The sequence below is a fragment of the Serpula lacrymans genome, assembly GCF_000218685.1.
Source record: "Serpula lacrymans var. lacrymans S7.9 unplaced genomic scaffold SERLAscaffold_20, whole genome shotgun sequence".
NCBI lineage: Eukaryota > Fungi > Basidiomycota > Agaricomycetes > Boletales > Serpulaceae > Serpula > Serpula lacrymans.
In genome coordinates, this window is record NW_006763309.1 from 194,060 (window position 1) to 210,261 (window position 16,202).

A 16,202-nucleotide genomic window follows, 5' to 3' on the forward strand; every position below is an offset into this window, starting at 1 on the left:
GGCGTACCATTCGTCGTATAGTAAGTACGGACACAGCTTATTATCTCGTCCATGTTGTAGTACATCGGCAAGAGTCCAAATCCCTGGGGTAATCAAGTTTCCTGGTTCAAGTTGTCCTAAGTTCTAAGCAACAATTAGTATTTGCGCTGGTGAATCAACGTCATTCACGGAGAGCTCACTTCATGCCAGTCGCATATATCTACAGAACCGGGATCTTGTCGCGCCTTCTCACATACAGCCGTATTGGTGAGATCCCGACATCGAGCATCAACCACCTTTCCTTTCTTTTCTTTTGACACCTGTATGCTCAATATCCTTCAGTATTTGCTCCAACAGAATATGAGAGCTTTTATATCTCAGGGTATAACTTGCGGAGACCCGAGTAATAGAGCCAAACTCACCTCGGGATGTATGCACAAGTTCTTTCGGCTCGTAAGACCCAGTCCTGTGAAATTCTGTTCTTTCTCCTTCTCTTCTGGTGTTTCAGCACACGATATACGATATTCAACTAGTCTTTTCAGCTCCGCCAAAGCCTTTTCAATTTCAGGAACCGTTCGAGAACAATATATGAGTTTTCTGCGTGTAGGATAAAACTGACATGTTTCGATGAAGTGTTACAGCCAAGCAAGCGAGCAAGAAAGCGAACCTGTTGGTATGAAACAATGAGAGACAGGAGCGACACTGTTTTCCCCGTCCCTGAAGGCATCTCGAGCACACAATGCCCCTAAACAGCATTCCTTCATGGAACATTATTTAACGCAGTGAAGTGAAAGAAATACCGTAGCGTCTAGCGTCCGTTTTAGATCACACATGTAAGCATATTGTTCTGTTTCAGCACAGAGTTAGTGAATGAGGTGCTTGAATTTGCAGAGCTCTAAACACGCACCAGGATATATTCGATCGTAAGGAAAAATGATCTACTTGCACCTTTCAGTACATGCAGCAGATATTTCATACAAGAGGACACATATAGAAAAAGGTACAGACTGGTAGATTGTCAATAAAAAACTTCATCTTGACGAACACACCAGAGTACGGTGGGGGAAACAGATTCAAGTTTCGGTAGTGCACGACAAGGCCGCGCCTTCAAATGAGCCCAAGTAACGCGTCACGCAAGCAATCACGGTCACGTGACACCGAATATCAAGAATGAGATTCGCGAATTCGAAGAACAATGTACGATACATGTAGGAGTTCATATGTAACAACAATATGTTTTACAATAAATCAATCTAAATATCGTATATAGATACTACTCATTATTCGAACCAAAACGCTGTTCAAGATAACAAAATTACGAGTTACAAATTCACTCAAACACACGTCCACTCGTAAAAGTCCATAAATTCGTAGATAAGATAAAATCGACTAGATCGTGATTCGAATCTTCGCATTACTGTTTCAAGGGTCCTGTCCCATTTGCTGTACCCCATTTTGAAGAGTCTGTTGTACACCATTGCTTCCGTAGCTGAACGAGAATCTTTCAATGTGTATACCAAGTGTAGAATAGAGTCGATACTCACCTGGAGTACCCATCGTTGGGTGACTGTCCAGTTGTGTCAGTATTCCCAGACTGGCCTGTGCTTCCTTGGTTCGACGATTGAGTCGACGTGTCAGGGCTGATTGCAGTTCCAGGTTGAGTCGTCAAGCCGCCTTGACCCCACTAAATATAGCTTAGGAAAACGAAATGCATAGAAAAAGACAGGGACTTACTTGGTATTGCATGATTCCGTTCACACCAGCAGCAATTCCCGCTGTTAAATTGATAAAAGTGAGTATGCGACTTAACAAAGATAGCAATTTACGCACAATCCAGCCATTGAGAATAAGCGTCTGTCTGCTGCGTAGAGGTGACACCGTAAGGTTGAGAGGTGTTGTTACCGGTCGCTGATACACATCATATCAATACTGTCACCAAACATCAACCCATCAGAACTTACAAGAGCTGGAGTCAGGTGCATAGGGAGCAACAGTTGAGTTAAACGGTACAAAAGACGCGGAATTGTTTTGCGTGACCAGACCAAACCCTGAAAGAGCGACAGGCTTGCCCACACTAGAAGAGCAGAACGAGTGGTTTAGATGGATAACAACGAAAAGGAGCGAAAGACAACTTACGCTGCAGCAGACTGCGCCTGCTGTATAATCCAAGCAACGCCTTGGTTAACGATGTTTTCGTAGGGTGACAAGTTGGGATCATTGGGCTCGTACTGTTGTTGATCGGGGAAGAGCTGGAACGAGCCAAAACCGATTTGAGGGATGTTCAATATATCCTGGCTATCTACACCATACGCTCCAGTATACGTGGGTCCTATGTCCTGAGTTCCTTGGCGCTTGGCGGCTGAAGGTGGACATTAGCAGGCGTTTTCAACATAATGTTAAGATTTGGTGCATATAGGGGCATACCTGTCGAAACCCAGCGGCCCCGAATTTTGACTCCGTCTTCCTTCAGCGTTCCAGCAAGCTTCGCTGCTGCTCTGTTATGGCGTCTAGCTTCGGCACGGTCTCGGAGAAGCTGCTCTTTCGTCAAAGGACCTCTTGGTACAATGCTTCGACGCTTTTTGGCAGCAGGGCTCGCAGAAGGTGCGGGTGCAGGAGCGGGGTTGAGCGGGTAAAGTTTGGGACAATCTAAGCATATGAACCCGGAGGTTCTGTTGAGAGACATTAATACAGAAGCAGGATATATGTAGTAAAAGTCAATACGAACCCAGCAGAGACAAGATGATTGGGATCAACGGTCTGAACATGAGTGGCCACTGTTGCGTGCCAGGTCGTAACCGTTTCTGTTGTACAGTTGGCGGTAGAAGGTAGCGTAGAATTACATCTAGAAAAAAGTCAGCTTCAACGTGATAAAAGATTTTAGCACCTGATACATACCTGGGGTCATTAGCCAATTCCCAACTGAATATAGCTGGACTGTTCACGTAGCGTGACACCACTTGTGTCGTATAATTCAAGAAGGAGTTCAAGATCGTAGGATCAGTGTAGAACTGGTCGTGTTCCGTGTAGCCGTACTGGTGAACGTATAGATCCATACCACCTGTGATACCTTTGAGAACAAGATAGAAGGAGCGGCGTGGAAACTTACCGTAGTCGTTGGACAGGTAATTGCGTGGCAGGGTGTTATTTGTACCCTGTACAACGGCACGCTTTTCTACACCCGAGTCGAAAATACTGCTGTTAATAGGTGCGAGGGGACTGTCCAACGATGGCTGAGGGAACCAGTTGTTCGTAAGCGACAGGATAACATATAAACCCAGTTGCTCTGCCATCTCGATTACTGTATCCAATTTTTGAAGACCATTTGGGCCAGTATTGACCGAAACAGTGCCGTTGCGCACCAACTGGAACCAAGTTCCGTTCTCAGGTATCGTGTCGACATCTGAAGAATCAGAGCAAGGTCAGAGACCAAAACAGAGCAGAGAACAGTTTCTCACCGTTAAACGCCCAGATTCTGACAACATTGATACCTAATGCTGATATGTTGCTGAGCGTATTCCACATGTCCTCGTTAGTATTCAAGGAGGGCAGCCAGTAGACATTTGTCCCAATGAACTTGAAGTTACTGCAGTACTGGTAAATTGCTAAGGCGCTAATTGAGCAACTGAAGTTTCACACCTTCCATTGACCATAAACTCTGCCCCCTCTGACTTGACGAACGAGGTATTCGCTCTTTTATCGAAAGTACGCGTAGGAATGGTCGCAGACACAGACGCAGAAAGTAGCAAAGTGGAGAGGAAGAGAGGTAGCCATGCGAAGAGAAACATGGCGCCTACGCTAGCCAAAGAGTGCGAACAGAAGAGAAAGGGCAAGAGGAAAGAGAAGGATCATCATCGGGCTATAAGTAGGGCCTACAGGACGTCAACACATTTCTGCCACACGTGCCTGATTTGAAGACGGCTTAGAAGACGCTGAACATGTGTTCGAGCTGGGCGTTTAGAGTGGGTTGATTCGTAAAGCTGTAGCCTAGCGCAGTCCACCGGCGACAAAGACCGCTAAAATGGACCTAGCATTGTATGAAATTGGCCAACAGCTCGATGCCACCTGTATAAACGAGATATAATAGCAGCATGGTACCCTCGCAACAAAGGAGACAAGGCAGGACTGTAGACAAAAGGATACCTTCCAGAGTCGAGGTTGGCTTCGATTATCGTCAGTCTGAGCCGGGCCAGGCCGGTCCACAGACGAACCGTGCCTGCTCATTTCAAACTCCGCACAAGCTGGCCCGTTATTCTGTACCTAAAGGCACTGCGATTGATGATGCATTGATGATGCTGTCAGTATGATATCCTTGTAATCGTGGGTCTTGACCCACCACACATTCTATAATAGCCTCTAAGCCCATTGACGGCAGAATACTTAGGCTGCATTCGACACCGGGAATTGTGAGTGCCACTCGTACTGGAAACAGCAAGAAAGCCAAGACAGCACTGCGGACAGCAAGCAAAGCGACCTAAACCACTTCCAGGCGTCCCGCTTCCCGCCTCGATTATAATCACCGTTGCAGCGCCACCTGCGGCTGGACGTTGACACCATACAACCGGGTACGCATGGTGAGGAGGTAGGGAACAATACACTGTAGCGATCATTGCTGATCGAAATGAAACTGGGGATGCTATGATACCATACGAGCATGGATTGGGACTGGATGGGGGCCCACTTGCGCAAAAAGTTGTTTCACCTGAAGATATGTCGAGGACGCTATGGCGCATAGAAGACGCGCTTTGGGTCACGTGCACTGACTTTCTAATCTTTTGCAACTGTGGCTACACTGGTTCACCTTACACCACGACTACATCGGTGTATGCAAAATATTACAACACAAAAACCAGACCAGAACTTGTTCTAAACCATCACTTACTACATCTACGGTGGTTTTGCGAGTTATTTATGAGCCAGCATCAGGTTCCGGCTACTTAACGTATACTCTTTTCTACCGAATCTTCTCGCCAGTAACGGAAAAGCGCTCTGCACATTTGCTCCATGCTCAAAACACCCCTTAAACCATCGCTCTTCAGATTTCGCACTGCCTCGTGTCGCTCTCAACATCTATGCAGACGTTATGAATCTCAGGATAGCACCCGCAGACCTGTACCATGGAGGCAAGACACAGGAGTAGACCAACCCTCCGTGCTTATCGAGGATCACTTCACAAGATCGACTCTATTCACGTTCGACTTCTTCAAGCGCCTCGCGAAATTTTCCCTAGTGGGTCTTTTTGCGCTTGGCATCACAGGTTGGACAGCATTCGAAGGTGTACACATGTGGGTTGAGAAAGTGGAGCTCGCAGAAGACCAGGACAATGAAGTTCGCCGTTGGGAATGGGATCGCGATGCAGAGAAGTGGTCAGGTGGGAGTATAGGGGGGACAGACTCAGCATTAGGGTTCAAGGCGAGGCATGCAGTGCGGAGTGCATGGATAGCGCAAAATTGGGGGACGGGGTCGGGTGCGAGCGTCATTGGTTCCAATGCATTCACGGGAAGAAACCCGTCCACAGGGAGTCTCAACATCATCGAAGCTCGGTTGGAGTTTGCGCAGAATTTCCTTGCCATAGCTGTCAAAATCGCCGAGGAGAGAATGTCAACTGGCTCTGTCCGCCCACAGACAATGGTCGAACTTCTTTCCCGACATGCTGGAATCCTCGAACGCATGGGTACGCGGGATGCACTATTCGAGTCCAGGTCGCAATATGAACGTGTCTGGGCTGGCCTACCTGGGAAAGGGATTGAAGCTGCGCGGACTGCTCTGAAGGTTGGAGATCTCAATTATAGACTCGGTGATAGCGAAGATGCATTGACATGGTGGGCACGAGCTATAAATCTTACTCAGGGCGACGGGAACAGACTACCTACGATAAATGAAACACCCACGGTACCGGAGTCGGCACCATCATCTCCTTCCGCTCAGCGGACCCTTATCTCTACTCTCGTATCGCTCTCTGCCTATTATTCGACATCCGGTCAATTGAAACAAGCCCAGTCGGTGCAGGAAGCTTCCCTCAGTCTCCTACGCTCAGTTCCCTCTCCCCAATCCCTGGCTAGTGCATCGCACCCTCAGGCACTCCATTCTCTGTATTTGCTTCATCGCTCATCGCTGCTCTCCATCCATCTCGCAGAGGTTCTGTATGCCTTACGCTCTCCATCTCAGACGTCTATCCAATATCTCCAGCGAGCCGCTGAGTCCTCCGAACGTGTTGCACTCGCACTGACGGGTCTCCCCTTTTCACATCCTGATGCACCCGGCTCCGCGATTCCACATCCACCAGCGTCTGAGGCGCCGCTCATGTCATCGTTTCAAAAATCACTTGCGATGCGCAAGCCGGCTAAAAGCCTTTTACGCGATGCGCGTCGTTCCGCGGCAGAGGCATGGAATCTCATAGGGATTCTTAGTGAAGGGCCTGACTCAGGAAAGGCTCAGGGAGGAGAAGGCATGGAGCGTGCGCTGGAGTGTTATGAGCGAGCACTGGGATGGGCAGGCGTTGCTGCAGACCAGGTAGGCGGCATCGGAGAAGCAGGAGAGGGTACTCCAGAGGCAGAGTGGAAGTTGATTTGGGGTAATTATGTGAGGGCTCGAGAGGCAGTACGGAAGCAGGTGACGAAGGAATGAGTAACGGTGACTTCAGAGTGTGCCCAAATCTTTGAGCGTTTACCGGTATCAATATATTTATCTACTCTCACACCTACATATAGTTAACGCAGAAGTCATTGACTGTTCTTTAATTCATCAAGAATTTTGTGTCATGTGGCGATAAGACCCCACTGTCAGCATCTCGTTGACGGAGTATTCGCCATACTTAGACCAATACTAACATCAATATGACTCGGTTGGTATAAGATGAACCAGTTCGCAGCTCATGATCAGTTGTGGTCTGTAGGTGTGAATACTGTTTATACATGCGATGGTAGAAGTACAGCCTCCAACATGAGATGATGAAATATATATTGCACATACGAGACCCTGAAACATGCACCTGGAATGGCGTCCCCGGTGGCGTTGAGCGCAGTTCAGATAACCTATTCAATACCATGAATGTATTTCAACACCAAGCACAAGGGATGGGCTTCCCTGACCGACACAGGAGAAACGGCGATGTGCTCACCTACAGTGTCTTGTGCAGGGGCATGGAACACCACAGAATATGGTTTGTGCACACATGCAGGGAACGAGAGCACGGCAATCGCGACAGACTCGTGGTGAGCGCGTTTAATTAAAGGACACGTGACACGCTGACTTTTTAACAGGTGCACTCGACCTGCGACTGCCAGTGAGAAGATCAGATTAATCACGGATGCTCCGAACCGGACTCAATCGCGTCCTCACGTCGCGATCTTATCGTGCACTTGCATCTCCTATCCAAACATCACTCAAACCATCATTTCTCTCCAGTAGAAACATGTCTAACTCGGCAGCAGAGCGCTTTCTCGCAGACAAGGCACCCCCCATTTGTGGTCTCGAGGTTTCAAAATCTTTTGGGCAACTCACGTATGGTTTGCATTTGATACGTTGCATGAGATGATGGTCTGACGAGGGGTGTATAGGTCCAAGGAGAAGAGATATGCGCATTACATCGGTCAGGCAGCTTGGGCAGGTGGCCGCATCATCCAAGGGCAATGGACACCTCAGGCACAGCAGCTCTACGACCTCCTGATTCTGACATTCAGCAAGAATGGGAAACTTGTGGACCTAGGCGAATTGAAGAAAACCTCTGGCCTTTCATCGGAAGAGTTCGAAGACGTTTTGCAGTACGCTTCTCAAGTAAATCTACTTAACATGTCTCATTTGTGCAGGAACGTTAGCTGAGAGTTTCTCATTAGGTCCTAACCAATCTCGTAAACTACAAGAGCTTTGGATTCACAAAGATCATACCGCGTGTTCCTCAGGAGACGTTTGCGGCTGTAATCCAGGCTTCTGCTAACGCTTCCAATGCTGTTGCACTATGGAACGAAGTAAGTTATCTGAAGCAGGTGCACTGGCTGCACAACTGATCTATTTGTTCAAAGCTTCGAGAACATATCTACTCTTTGTCACCAGAATCTTCGCTCTCCATTGGCAAGCGAAGCGAAGGCCACGTGTCAAATTATTATCTTGGTCAACCCATCACAGATGAAGAAGTCGCTGCCGTCCAAGAAGCGGCAGAAAAAATCGATGTCGATGTCTTGAATACTCGGTAACTTAGATTCTGGCGGCTCACTAATTTGTGTTGTCCCTCATGATGTTGGCTCTAGTGTAGTCAAAAACGGTCCGAACGATTTCAAGCTGCTCGTTGCCTCAGCAAACAGTAATTCTTCGATTACCCACGATATTACCACTCCAATGGGCAATGCGAAGCTGACTGTAGAATACGGTGATTTTGCTGACGCCCTGACGAAGGCTGTTACCGCACTTCAAGAGGTACTTTTTCTTCCTAATTTCAAGATGCCAAGTTTAATTTCGAATTTATCTAGGCCAAGAAGTATGCTGCCAACGAGAACCAGACTGCTATGATTGAGGGCTACATCAAATCGTAAGCCCATTGCTTCATAGAGCCATTGGACCTATTGAACTCGGAGATTTACTAGGTTTGAAACTGGATCTATCCAAGATCACAAAGATGCCTCGAAGTACTGGGTCAAGGACATAGGCCCTGTTGTCGAAAGTTACCTCGGGTTCATTGAGACATATGTCGACCCTTATGGTGGTCGAGCTGAGTGGGAGGGTAAGTCATATCTCTTCTTTGTTGAGACATGCTTTATATCGTCTTTTCAGGTTTCACTGCTATTGTTGACAAACAACTTAGCGCTAAATACGACATACTTGTTAACGACGCTCCTGAACTGATCAAGGTACTCCCCTGGGGCAAGGAATTTGAGGTTGACGTGTTCAGAAAGCCCGACTTTACTGCGCTCGAGATTGTTTCATTCGCGACGGGCGGTGAGTAGTTGTCTTTCAACTTTCTTTCATCATTGATTGAGTGTTATCATCTCAGGCATCCCTGCCGGCATTAATGTAGGCTGTCGTTCATATCTGTGGCACTGATCATAACTGACGCCAGCTTTGTCTACATAGATCCCCGTGAGTCGTCTTTGAGTACCTCCCTTTCCATTCTACTGCTCATGCATCCATAGAACTATTACGACATACGAGAATCCACTGGTTTCAAGAATGTATCTCTTGCGGTCAGTATCTACTCATCGAACTCTGTAAAACTAGCTATCTAACTTCTTCATTAGAACATCCTAGCGGCCAAAGCGCCTAGTAAGAGACAGACCTATAGATACTACTCTCCGCTGACCATACGTACATTTTAAGACGAAGAGCTAACGTTCATCCACCCTGACGATGTTGACCTTTATAATGAGTGGGACTCACGTGCATTCGAGCTACAGGTTGCGAACCATGAACTCCTTGGGCACGGTTCAGGCAAGCTCTTCCAAGAAGCGGCAGATGGTTCTCGTAACTTTGACTCAGAAAAGGTATGATGCCTGTTGTTTTGTTACCGAGTTCGATCAGGACATGGTTGCTTACTTATAATGCACGACGTTCAGGTCATCAATCCACTGACTGGAAAGCCGATGTAAGTCCTGAATTCTGCTATCTTCACATCTTTCGTCTCAGGTTGACTTTACTTGCAGCACATCGTGGTATAAACCCGGCCAGACAGCTGATTCTGTACTTGGCGAGGTTTCTTCTTCAATGGAAGAGTGTCGTGCAGAAACTGTTGCTCTATACCGTATGTCGTCACCCAAAGGCATCATTCCCAGATATCCCTCTAATCAGTCAAATTTGAATTATAGTTGTCAGTAACCCTACAATCCTCAAAATCTTTGGTGTAAGTTTCATTACTGCCTGCCTTTGAAAGACAACTCATTAAGCAACGTTATAAAATCAAATGTTGATCAGTACACCGATAAGCAAGTGGTCGAAGACGTTCAATACATCACTTTCCTTCTTATGGCTCGCGCTGGATTACGTGCACTCGAATATTATGACCCGTCTACAGGGAAACATGGTCAAGCACACATGCAGGCAAGGTACGTATATCCATATCATGTCCACCCACAGACCACACTGATCATCATATACCCCCCAGGCTTGGCATTACGCAATTCTTGATCAAAGAAGGCATTGCACGTCTCGAGGAAATAAAGGGAGCGGATGGCAAGCTTGAAAATCTCTACGTCAGGGTAAGTGGCACGGCTGTGATCGGAGCCAAGCTATTACTCAATCGATCGCCATTACACTATTGGATTAGGTCGATCGCGAGAAAGTGCTCTCTCAAGGTCAGACTGTTGCGGGGAAACTACTAATTGAGCTCCAAGTACGCAAGAGTACCGCTGATGGCGCTGGCGCCCGAGCATTCTACACAACATTGACAAACCCGTTGGACGGTTGGGATAAGGAAATACGAGACATCGTGTTGAAGAAGAAACTAGTAAGCTTTTTAATCCCATAGTATGATTTATGGGTTATAAACGATATTTATACTTTCTCCAGCCTCGCAAAATCTTGCTGCAACCTAATACCTTTGTGGTGGATGGTGAGGTGCAGCTGAAGGACTATCCATTAACACCCGCGGGTGTTATCGAGAGTTTCATCGAGCGAGGGTTGTGATATAGTATATAGGCGGCTTCTTGCAGGTATCATAGGATACGCATTGCATCGACTGCCTGGTAATACGATGGTTTGAATTTCACGTCGCCAGTGTGAACAAAATGTAATACACGCGTTAGTGTCTGATCACGTGCCTAGAAAGTCAGCTTTCAAAGGAGCGAGCCAAAGTTGCGACTGGAATTATTACGGTATAACTTTATAGGAAGTTTATATTTTTCATATCTATAGCACCGCGTCGAGTTATGTCTTTTACTTTGCTGCAACGCTCGCCTCTTTCCCCGATGTCTCGCTTGATACTCAGAAAGAGTGGACGCCTTCCCTCACCTCTCCATGCTTGGGGCCATCCACCAATACCCCAGCTTTCAGCGGTTCGCTGGACTTCCTCTATCATGTCACGCCCGTACAAATTTCACATTGGCGCCAGTTGGGCCGGAAAGCCAGAAGAAGATCCCCAAGCAGCGCGTTTGCAAGCTCCATTCCCTGCTTCGAGTGTGATAGGCAAGTGGAGAAATGAGATGCTTGCTCGTCCAAAGGGTGTAGTCAGCAAAGACGCGGGGGAAGATTTTTTCTATATCACAAATGTACGTCTTACTCACTCCTCCAGCTGAAGCTATGCTAATGTAGTTTTCATATCTGCCCTATCAAATTTGTTGCGACTTGTGTCGTCTCATCCAAACTACATGATCCGGTATACTGGCCTTCCCTTTGCAGATGCGCAATAACTCGGTAGGTAAGCTTATTCCTTCGTGAGCTTTGTCTGGGACCTTACTTGTCGTTATTCCCGTCTCTTTTCGCTATCACAATAAAGGGCGTTTCTTTCGGAGTGGCAGATGGTGTTGGAGGATGGGTTGATTCTGGGATCGATCCATCTCTCTTTTCACAGTCGCTCATGTATCACGCCGCTCGTTACTCACAAACAGCATGGGCGGGTGAACCCGAAATTGATCCCACTCAAGAATACGAGGAACGCGAGCAGGTGGAAGGATGGGAGATGACCCCGTACGAATGTCTTCAACTTGCTTATCATGGAGTTATGAGGGAGCGTTTTGTACAGGCTGGTGCGTGCTGCAACGCGTTGGCAACAACTCTCATTGGTTTTCGTTTAAACCTGTTACCTCTATTTCCATTTTCAGGATCGAGTACAGCGTGTTTGATACATCTCAATGCTTCGTCCGGTATACTGCGTTCAGCGAAGTAAGTTAGTCTGTGTGGACTTTTCTTCTCCTTCTAATCATCATGTGCTTCGAAAAGCATAGGCGATAGTGGATATTCTATCATTCGCTCTTCATCAATGAGCTATAAGGAGCCTGTTCAAACCCACTTCTTCAATTGCCCAAAGTGAGCCGTTTTCTTCCTGTCGCTTTTTCCTCCGTTGAAGTCTCAACCTTACATTTAGGCAGCTGACTAAACTTCCCGGAAATCCGAGACGCTTTTCTCGAACATCTGTAGATTCACCGAAGGAGGCCGCAATACATGAGACGAAGCTTAGAGATGGGGATATCGTTATTGCCTACGTATGTATCTCGTCTCGCACAGGAATCGCTGGTTGATCACTCAAATCTGAACAGACCGATGGTCTCACCGACAATGTCTTTCCTACTGAAATTATCGCAATTTGCTCGCTTGTTGCTCGCTCGGGGGGTTCAGAGGACGAACAAGTCCAGACTATGGCAGACCGTATCGTCGAATACGCACGACTATCTATGGCAGACAGGAAGAAAGTTAGCCCATTTGAACGTAAATATCTTGTCACCGATAACGATTATACTCTCCCTTGACGAGTTCTTACTTCATAGGTGAAGCAGCTCGGGAAGGGATGTTCTACCGCGGTGGGGTATGTAACCAATCATTTGATACTGTTTAAGAGAAGTGTTCCTAATCTCATTATGTATTTGATGAATATAGAAAGTCGACGAGTAGGTTACATTTCCCCCAGTTGTTCCACTTTGTGCTAATCTTCAATTCAAATTCAGTGTCACCGTGGTTCTTGCTTTAGTCCGCGAGACTATATAAACTCCACATCTTTCGCAAAAAAAATACTAGACAACACGTACACTTCCAGTCTGTTCATGGACTTCAACACTTGATATCCTCGCACATTATATTTCTACTTACTCACCATATCATTTTCGGGGAACCATTAGTCTGCTCCATCTTGCATGTGTCTCCACTGCGCTTTTGGTTGGTGGGCTTGCTCTAATTCAAAATTTGCTATACCGCATTCCATTTTTTGTTAATCAAATCTACAATTCTGAACTAGTTTTGTGGTCATCTCTGCTTCAATTGCAAAGAAGTTGACAAGAGGCATAACCTAGGTTGGGCTTTTGCTGTTTCTCACCTCCAATTCACCAGTCAACAGAACATATATGTAGCGTTATCGAAGACGTTATCATTCAAAGATATTACATAGTTTACAAAACAGATGGTAGATACACAAGCCTACGTTCATGCGGATACAATACTTCCCACCCACTTCTCGAGTTCCTCATTCACCTTTGTGGGACTTTCCACATGAGCCCAGTGTCCAGTGTCAAAATCTACCAACGTCAAACCATTGGTTGCGAATTTCTCCATTATGGCCTTGCTCATCGCGGGGACGCAAACATAGTCCTTTAGTGCACAGCCATAGAAAGCTGGCTTCTTGATTTGCAGACTTTCTGGGGCAATAGCTGTAACATTGTTCAGCAAGTGATGGTAAGAGATGGTAGAAAAGATGTATACCGAGAACGTCCTCGCGGTTGACACCCTGAATAGCGGATTTATACCAATTCAAGGGACTGGTCAATCCGCCTTTCAGTAACGATGATCGTATGTGAGTATAATGCTGAAACAATGACTGTTTTAGAACGCGTATATAGAACTTTTATAAGTCCGTGTACCTCTTCGCTCAGATAGTCAGCCTTCTTGTATTGGTCACCTCGTTCAACAGATGGTTGCAGATTGCCTGGAATTCGCATCGCTGTCTTCCACAATTCGGGATCATGGGGATATAGCAAATTAATGAAAGTATCAATCTGACATAGAAAAAGATAAGATATGCCTGTTAACCTTTGACGGATGTAATAATTACGTTGTTCTCAATAGTTGTAGCGGCACTGTCTTGCTCAAAAAACTTCCAATAGCCCATGAGGGGTACACCTATGGCTTTTGTTTGCATCTCCAAAATGAGATCTACATTGTAAACTGAGACCGGAGGAACGTAGGCTGCTGCTAGCCACGCAAAACCGATAAAACGGTCGGAGTGCCGTATCGAAAGGGATGTAATCAAAACTGACCCCCTATTTGAGACTCCTTAGTAACCACAACTGACGCTGTGCTTTACGGTATACACACCAATCGTGTCCGATGGCAACTACCTTTCCTACGTTCTCGGCGTCCAGGATGTCAATAATGTCGTCGGACATTGCAAAGTGGTTGTATGCTTTGACATCCTCTGGTTTGTCTGTTTGACCATATCCCAACATGTCGGGTACAATGAGGCCAAAGCCTTGAGCGGAGAAGTATTCGATCTGGTAGTGCCAGTCGTGCGAAGTAGAAGGAAAGCCATGGACGAGAAGAAGGGTTGGCTTGGCTCCCTTTGCTGGGATTGACAAGTAGTGATAATTGAAGCCTCTCTTTGACTTCAGAGCTTTGTAGCTGGACGCGTCGACCATGGTAGTTCCACTGAGACGTGAAACTGGGAAGCGAAGATGATGATTATCTTGGAGACTTTTATAGCCACCACGGGGCTAAGCTGCGAAAGGCTACTCCATCACTCCCTGATTGAAACATCGGTTCTATCTGGTTATCTGAGTCTTCGAATAGGCGCACGCGCAATGGGATGCTTCAAGCTAGTGAAATCATGGACAAGGCCTGCAAATGTCGAGGGCGCTGGGGGCTTTCCACAGTATTCGAATACGCATGAACATTAGTGCAATGTTGAGATAGCCAACTTGTGTCTCAAGAGCGAATTAAGCTCCGACGGAATGACCCGCCCCACTCTATCTGCTGCAGTCTATCATGATTCCTCCGACTTGACTTATCTTGCAGACTGCCATCTAACAAGTAAAATGTCAAATACCGAAGCTGGAACGTCCTCTTCTCCATCTAGGAAACGTTCCCGAGCCACTGAGACACCAGCCAAATCCCCTACTAAACCCGAGGCTGAGGTCCGCCCGTCTCCTAAAAAGGCTCGTAGAAAGCCAAAGTCACGATCAGAATACGTTCCTCCAGGGTGGACTGACATCCCCACCTGGCAGACTAATAAGTCTTTCTTGATGGATTTACCGCTCGAATTATGGGATAAGGTATCACCTATCTGTCAATCTTTAAATAAATTCCTAGTCCATCAATTTCATACAGATATTTGGTCCTGCAAGTAGCTTAACGGTGAACCTATCGCATTTCATGTCGCTATTTAAGGCCCTCTGAATACTCGGCTTGCAGCTTCAAGATCACTTGTCCTTCTCAGGAACGTGTCGACAAATCAGACGAGCCTACACCGAGGATGTTTGGAAGGTCTGTACCTACAGTATCTATATCACAGTCACGAAATAACTCACAATACTTATAATTTACCTATAGACTTTAAAGATTATGCACCAAGCCCCGAATCATTTATTTACTGACATAATTACCCGCAATCCTCAGCATGACGAGAGTCCAGACGTGGTCTTAGGTTCACTAATACAGACATATAAAGCAAATGTCAGTAAGGCTTGCGTACGCCTTCTTGATCGTAGGCTCATCGATACACCAAGGTTATTATTGAAGTTAACTGGCCGAGAGTCACAACGGTGAGCCCAAAGAATATTAATCCTTCCACCAGTCCCCACTCAACGTTTGCAGGTGGCAGCTCGTAGTGAATTCAAAGTTAGTCTTTTTTCCTATATTATCCACAGTTTGGCCTTTCTAAAGCACCACATAGTTAACTGAAAAGGAACTTGTGCGCTTCTTCGTTTTTTCTTCCCGACCATATAAAAATAAACGTCTCTTCTTCAGCTCTCTCTACCATATACCACCAGGCGAAATCCTCAAGGTCCAAATACGTAATATTATACAGATTCATTCGGCGATATGTGATATGCACTAAACTACCCTTCAGCCCCATCAGAGAGTTCTATCGCGCCAGAGTCCGTGCTCTGGCATATCGAATCCACGGCGGACCTCTAGGTCACATAGCACACCTCAAAAAAGTGGCAGAAAGGAACAAGAAGGCTAAGGCAACCAGGGAAAAGAATGGGACGCTTCCAAAGAAACGGGTGAAACCGGCATCATTCTGTACGAGTGGTCTGGAAACAGGTTCCTGGGAGGCTTCATACGATGTTGACGAGGAGTGGTACGATGACTTCTGATTGTTAAAAAAAATAATGTTGTTTCATTTGGTTGATGTAACTGTGCTGTGACTGATTCTGTTTTTGTGATTTATAGGCGCACTATATTTTTCGTGTTCATGCCTTACCTTAGCGCTTGTACTAATCTTTGATTTCGTGAATTAAGTTTCTTTGATTCTTTAGACTTGGCCCCTTAAGTGCTCGAAAGATATGAAAAAGACTCTTGCTCGTTCATACAGCTCATATAATTTATGCAGGAGGCCTCCAAAGAATGGCCCGATCGCAGCACCACTACCAAATGCG

General features: G+C 46.4%; 7 protein-coding genes across 7 annotated transcripts; 4 read left to right on the top strand and 3 right to left on the bottom strand.

Annotated features, from left to right (window-relative positions):
• Window positions 1-92: 92 nt before the first annotated feature.
• On the bottom strand, window positions 93-706 carry SERLADRAFT_443906 (uncharacterized protein; the record flags this gene model as incomplete). Its single annotated transcript, XM_007324533.1, has 4 exons — window positions 93-116; window positions 180-299; window positions 402-593; window positions 647-706. The coding sequence occupies 4 exons, from the start codon at window positions 704-706 to the stop codon at window positions 93-95; spliced, it is 396 nt and encodes a 131-aa protein (XP_007324595.1).
• A 451-nt stretch (window positions 707-1,157) lies between these two features.
• Window positions 1,158-3,715, bottom strand: SERLADRAFT_480672 (glycoside hydrolase family 5 protein; the record flags this gene model as incomplete). Its single annotated transcript, XM_007324534.1, has 12 exons — window positions 1,158-1,468; window positions 1,524-1,663; window positions 1,714-1,754; window positions 1,810-1,887; window positions 1,941-2,053; window positions 2,116-2,338; window positions 2,404-2,648; window positions 2,705-2,821; window positions 2,875-3,037; window positions 3,086-3,379; window positions 3,435-3,562; window positions 3,616-3,715. 12 exons carry the CDS (start codon window positions 3,627-3,629, stop codon window positions 1,402-1,404), a joined length of 1,623 nt encoding a protein of 540 aa, XP_007324596.1.
• Window positions 3,716-4,954: 1,239 nt separating this feature from the next.
• On the top strand, window positions 4,955-6,807 carry SERLADRAFT_358822 (uncharacterized protein; the record flags this gene model as incomplete). The annotated part of the gene is made up of 1 exon (XM_007324535.1): window positions 4,955-6,807. The coding sequence occupies one exon, from the start codon at window positions 4,981-4,983 to the stop codon at window positions 6,601-6,603; it is 1,623 nt and encodes a 540-aa protein (XP_007324597.1).
• A 583-nt stretch (window positions 6,808-7,390) lies between these two features.
• Window positions 7,391-10,587, top strand: SERLADRAFT_353218 (uncharacterized protein; the record flags this gene model as incomplete). Its single annotated transcript, XM_007324536.1, has 20 exons — window positions 7,391-7,479; window positions 7,536-7,752; window positions 7,812-7,947; window positions 8,029-8,164; window positions 8,223-8,388; window positions 8,442-8,500; window positions 8,556-8,692; window positions 8,743-8,907; window positions 8,963-8,982; window positions 9,043-9,048; window positions 9,102-9,152; window positions 9,207-9,231; window positions 9,286-9,449; window positions 9,522-9,550; window positions 9,609-9,706; window positions 9,771-9,805; window positions 9,877-10,007; window positions 10,067-10,160; window positions 10,229-10,408; window positions 10,471-10,587. 20 exons carry the CDS (start codon window positions 7,391-7,393, stop codon window positions 10,585-10,587), a joined length of 2,055 nt encoding a protein of 684 aa, XP_007324598.1.
• Window positions 10,588-10,868: 281 nt separating this feature from the next.
• Window positions 10,869-12,600, top strand: SERLADRAFT_443910 (uncharacterized protein; the record flags this gene model as incomplete). The annotated part of the gene is made up of 10 exons (XM_007324537.1): window positions 10,869-11,168; window positions 11,299-11,313; window positions 11,396-11,645; window positions 11,721-11,781; window positions 11,839-11,925; window positions 11,984-12,101; window positions 12,156-12,324; window positions 12,384-12,421; window positions 12,493-12,503; window positions 12,561-12,600. 10 exons carry the CDS (start codon window positions 10,869-10,871, stop codon window positions 12,598-12,600), a joined length of 1,089 nt encoding a protein of 362 aa, XP_007324599.1.
• A 354-nt stretch (window positions 12,601-12,954) lies between these two features.
• On the bottom strand, window positions 12,955-14,493 carry SERLADRAFT_480679 (uncharacterized protein; the record flags this gene model as incomplete). The annotated part of the gene is made up of 5 exons (XM_007324538.1): window positions 12,955-13,256; window positions 13,309-13,411; window positions 13,467-13,601; window positions 13,658-13,865; window positions 13,921-14,493. The coding sequence occupies 5 exons, from the start codon at window positions 14,238-14,240 to the stop codon at window positions 13,033-13,035; spliced, it is 990 nt and encodes a 329-aa protein (XP_007324600.1).
• A 104-nt stretch (window positions 14,494-14,597) lies between these two features.
• SERLADRAFT_480681 (uncharacterized protein) lies at window positions 14,598-16,081 on the top strand (the record flags this gene model as incomplete). Its single annotated transcript, XM_007324539.1, has 10 exons — window positions 14,598-14,873; window positions 14,929-14,955; window positions 15,013-15,084; window positions 15,151-15,273; window positions 15,327-15,362; window positions 15,415-15,438; window positions 15,494-15,511; window positions 15,568-15,614; window positions 15,671-15,937; window positions 15,997-16,081. The coding sequence occupies 9 exons, from the start codon at window positions 14,637-14,639 to the stop codon at window positions 15,918-15,920; spliced, it is 834 nt and encodes a 277-aa protein (XP_007324601.1).
• Between the last annotated feature and the right edge of the window lie 121 nt (window positions 16,082-16,202).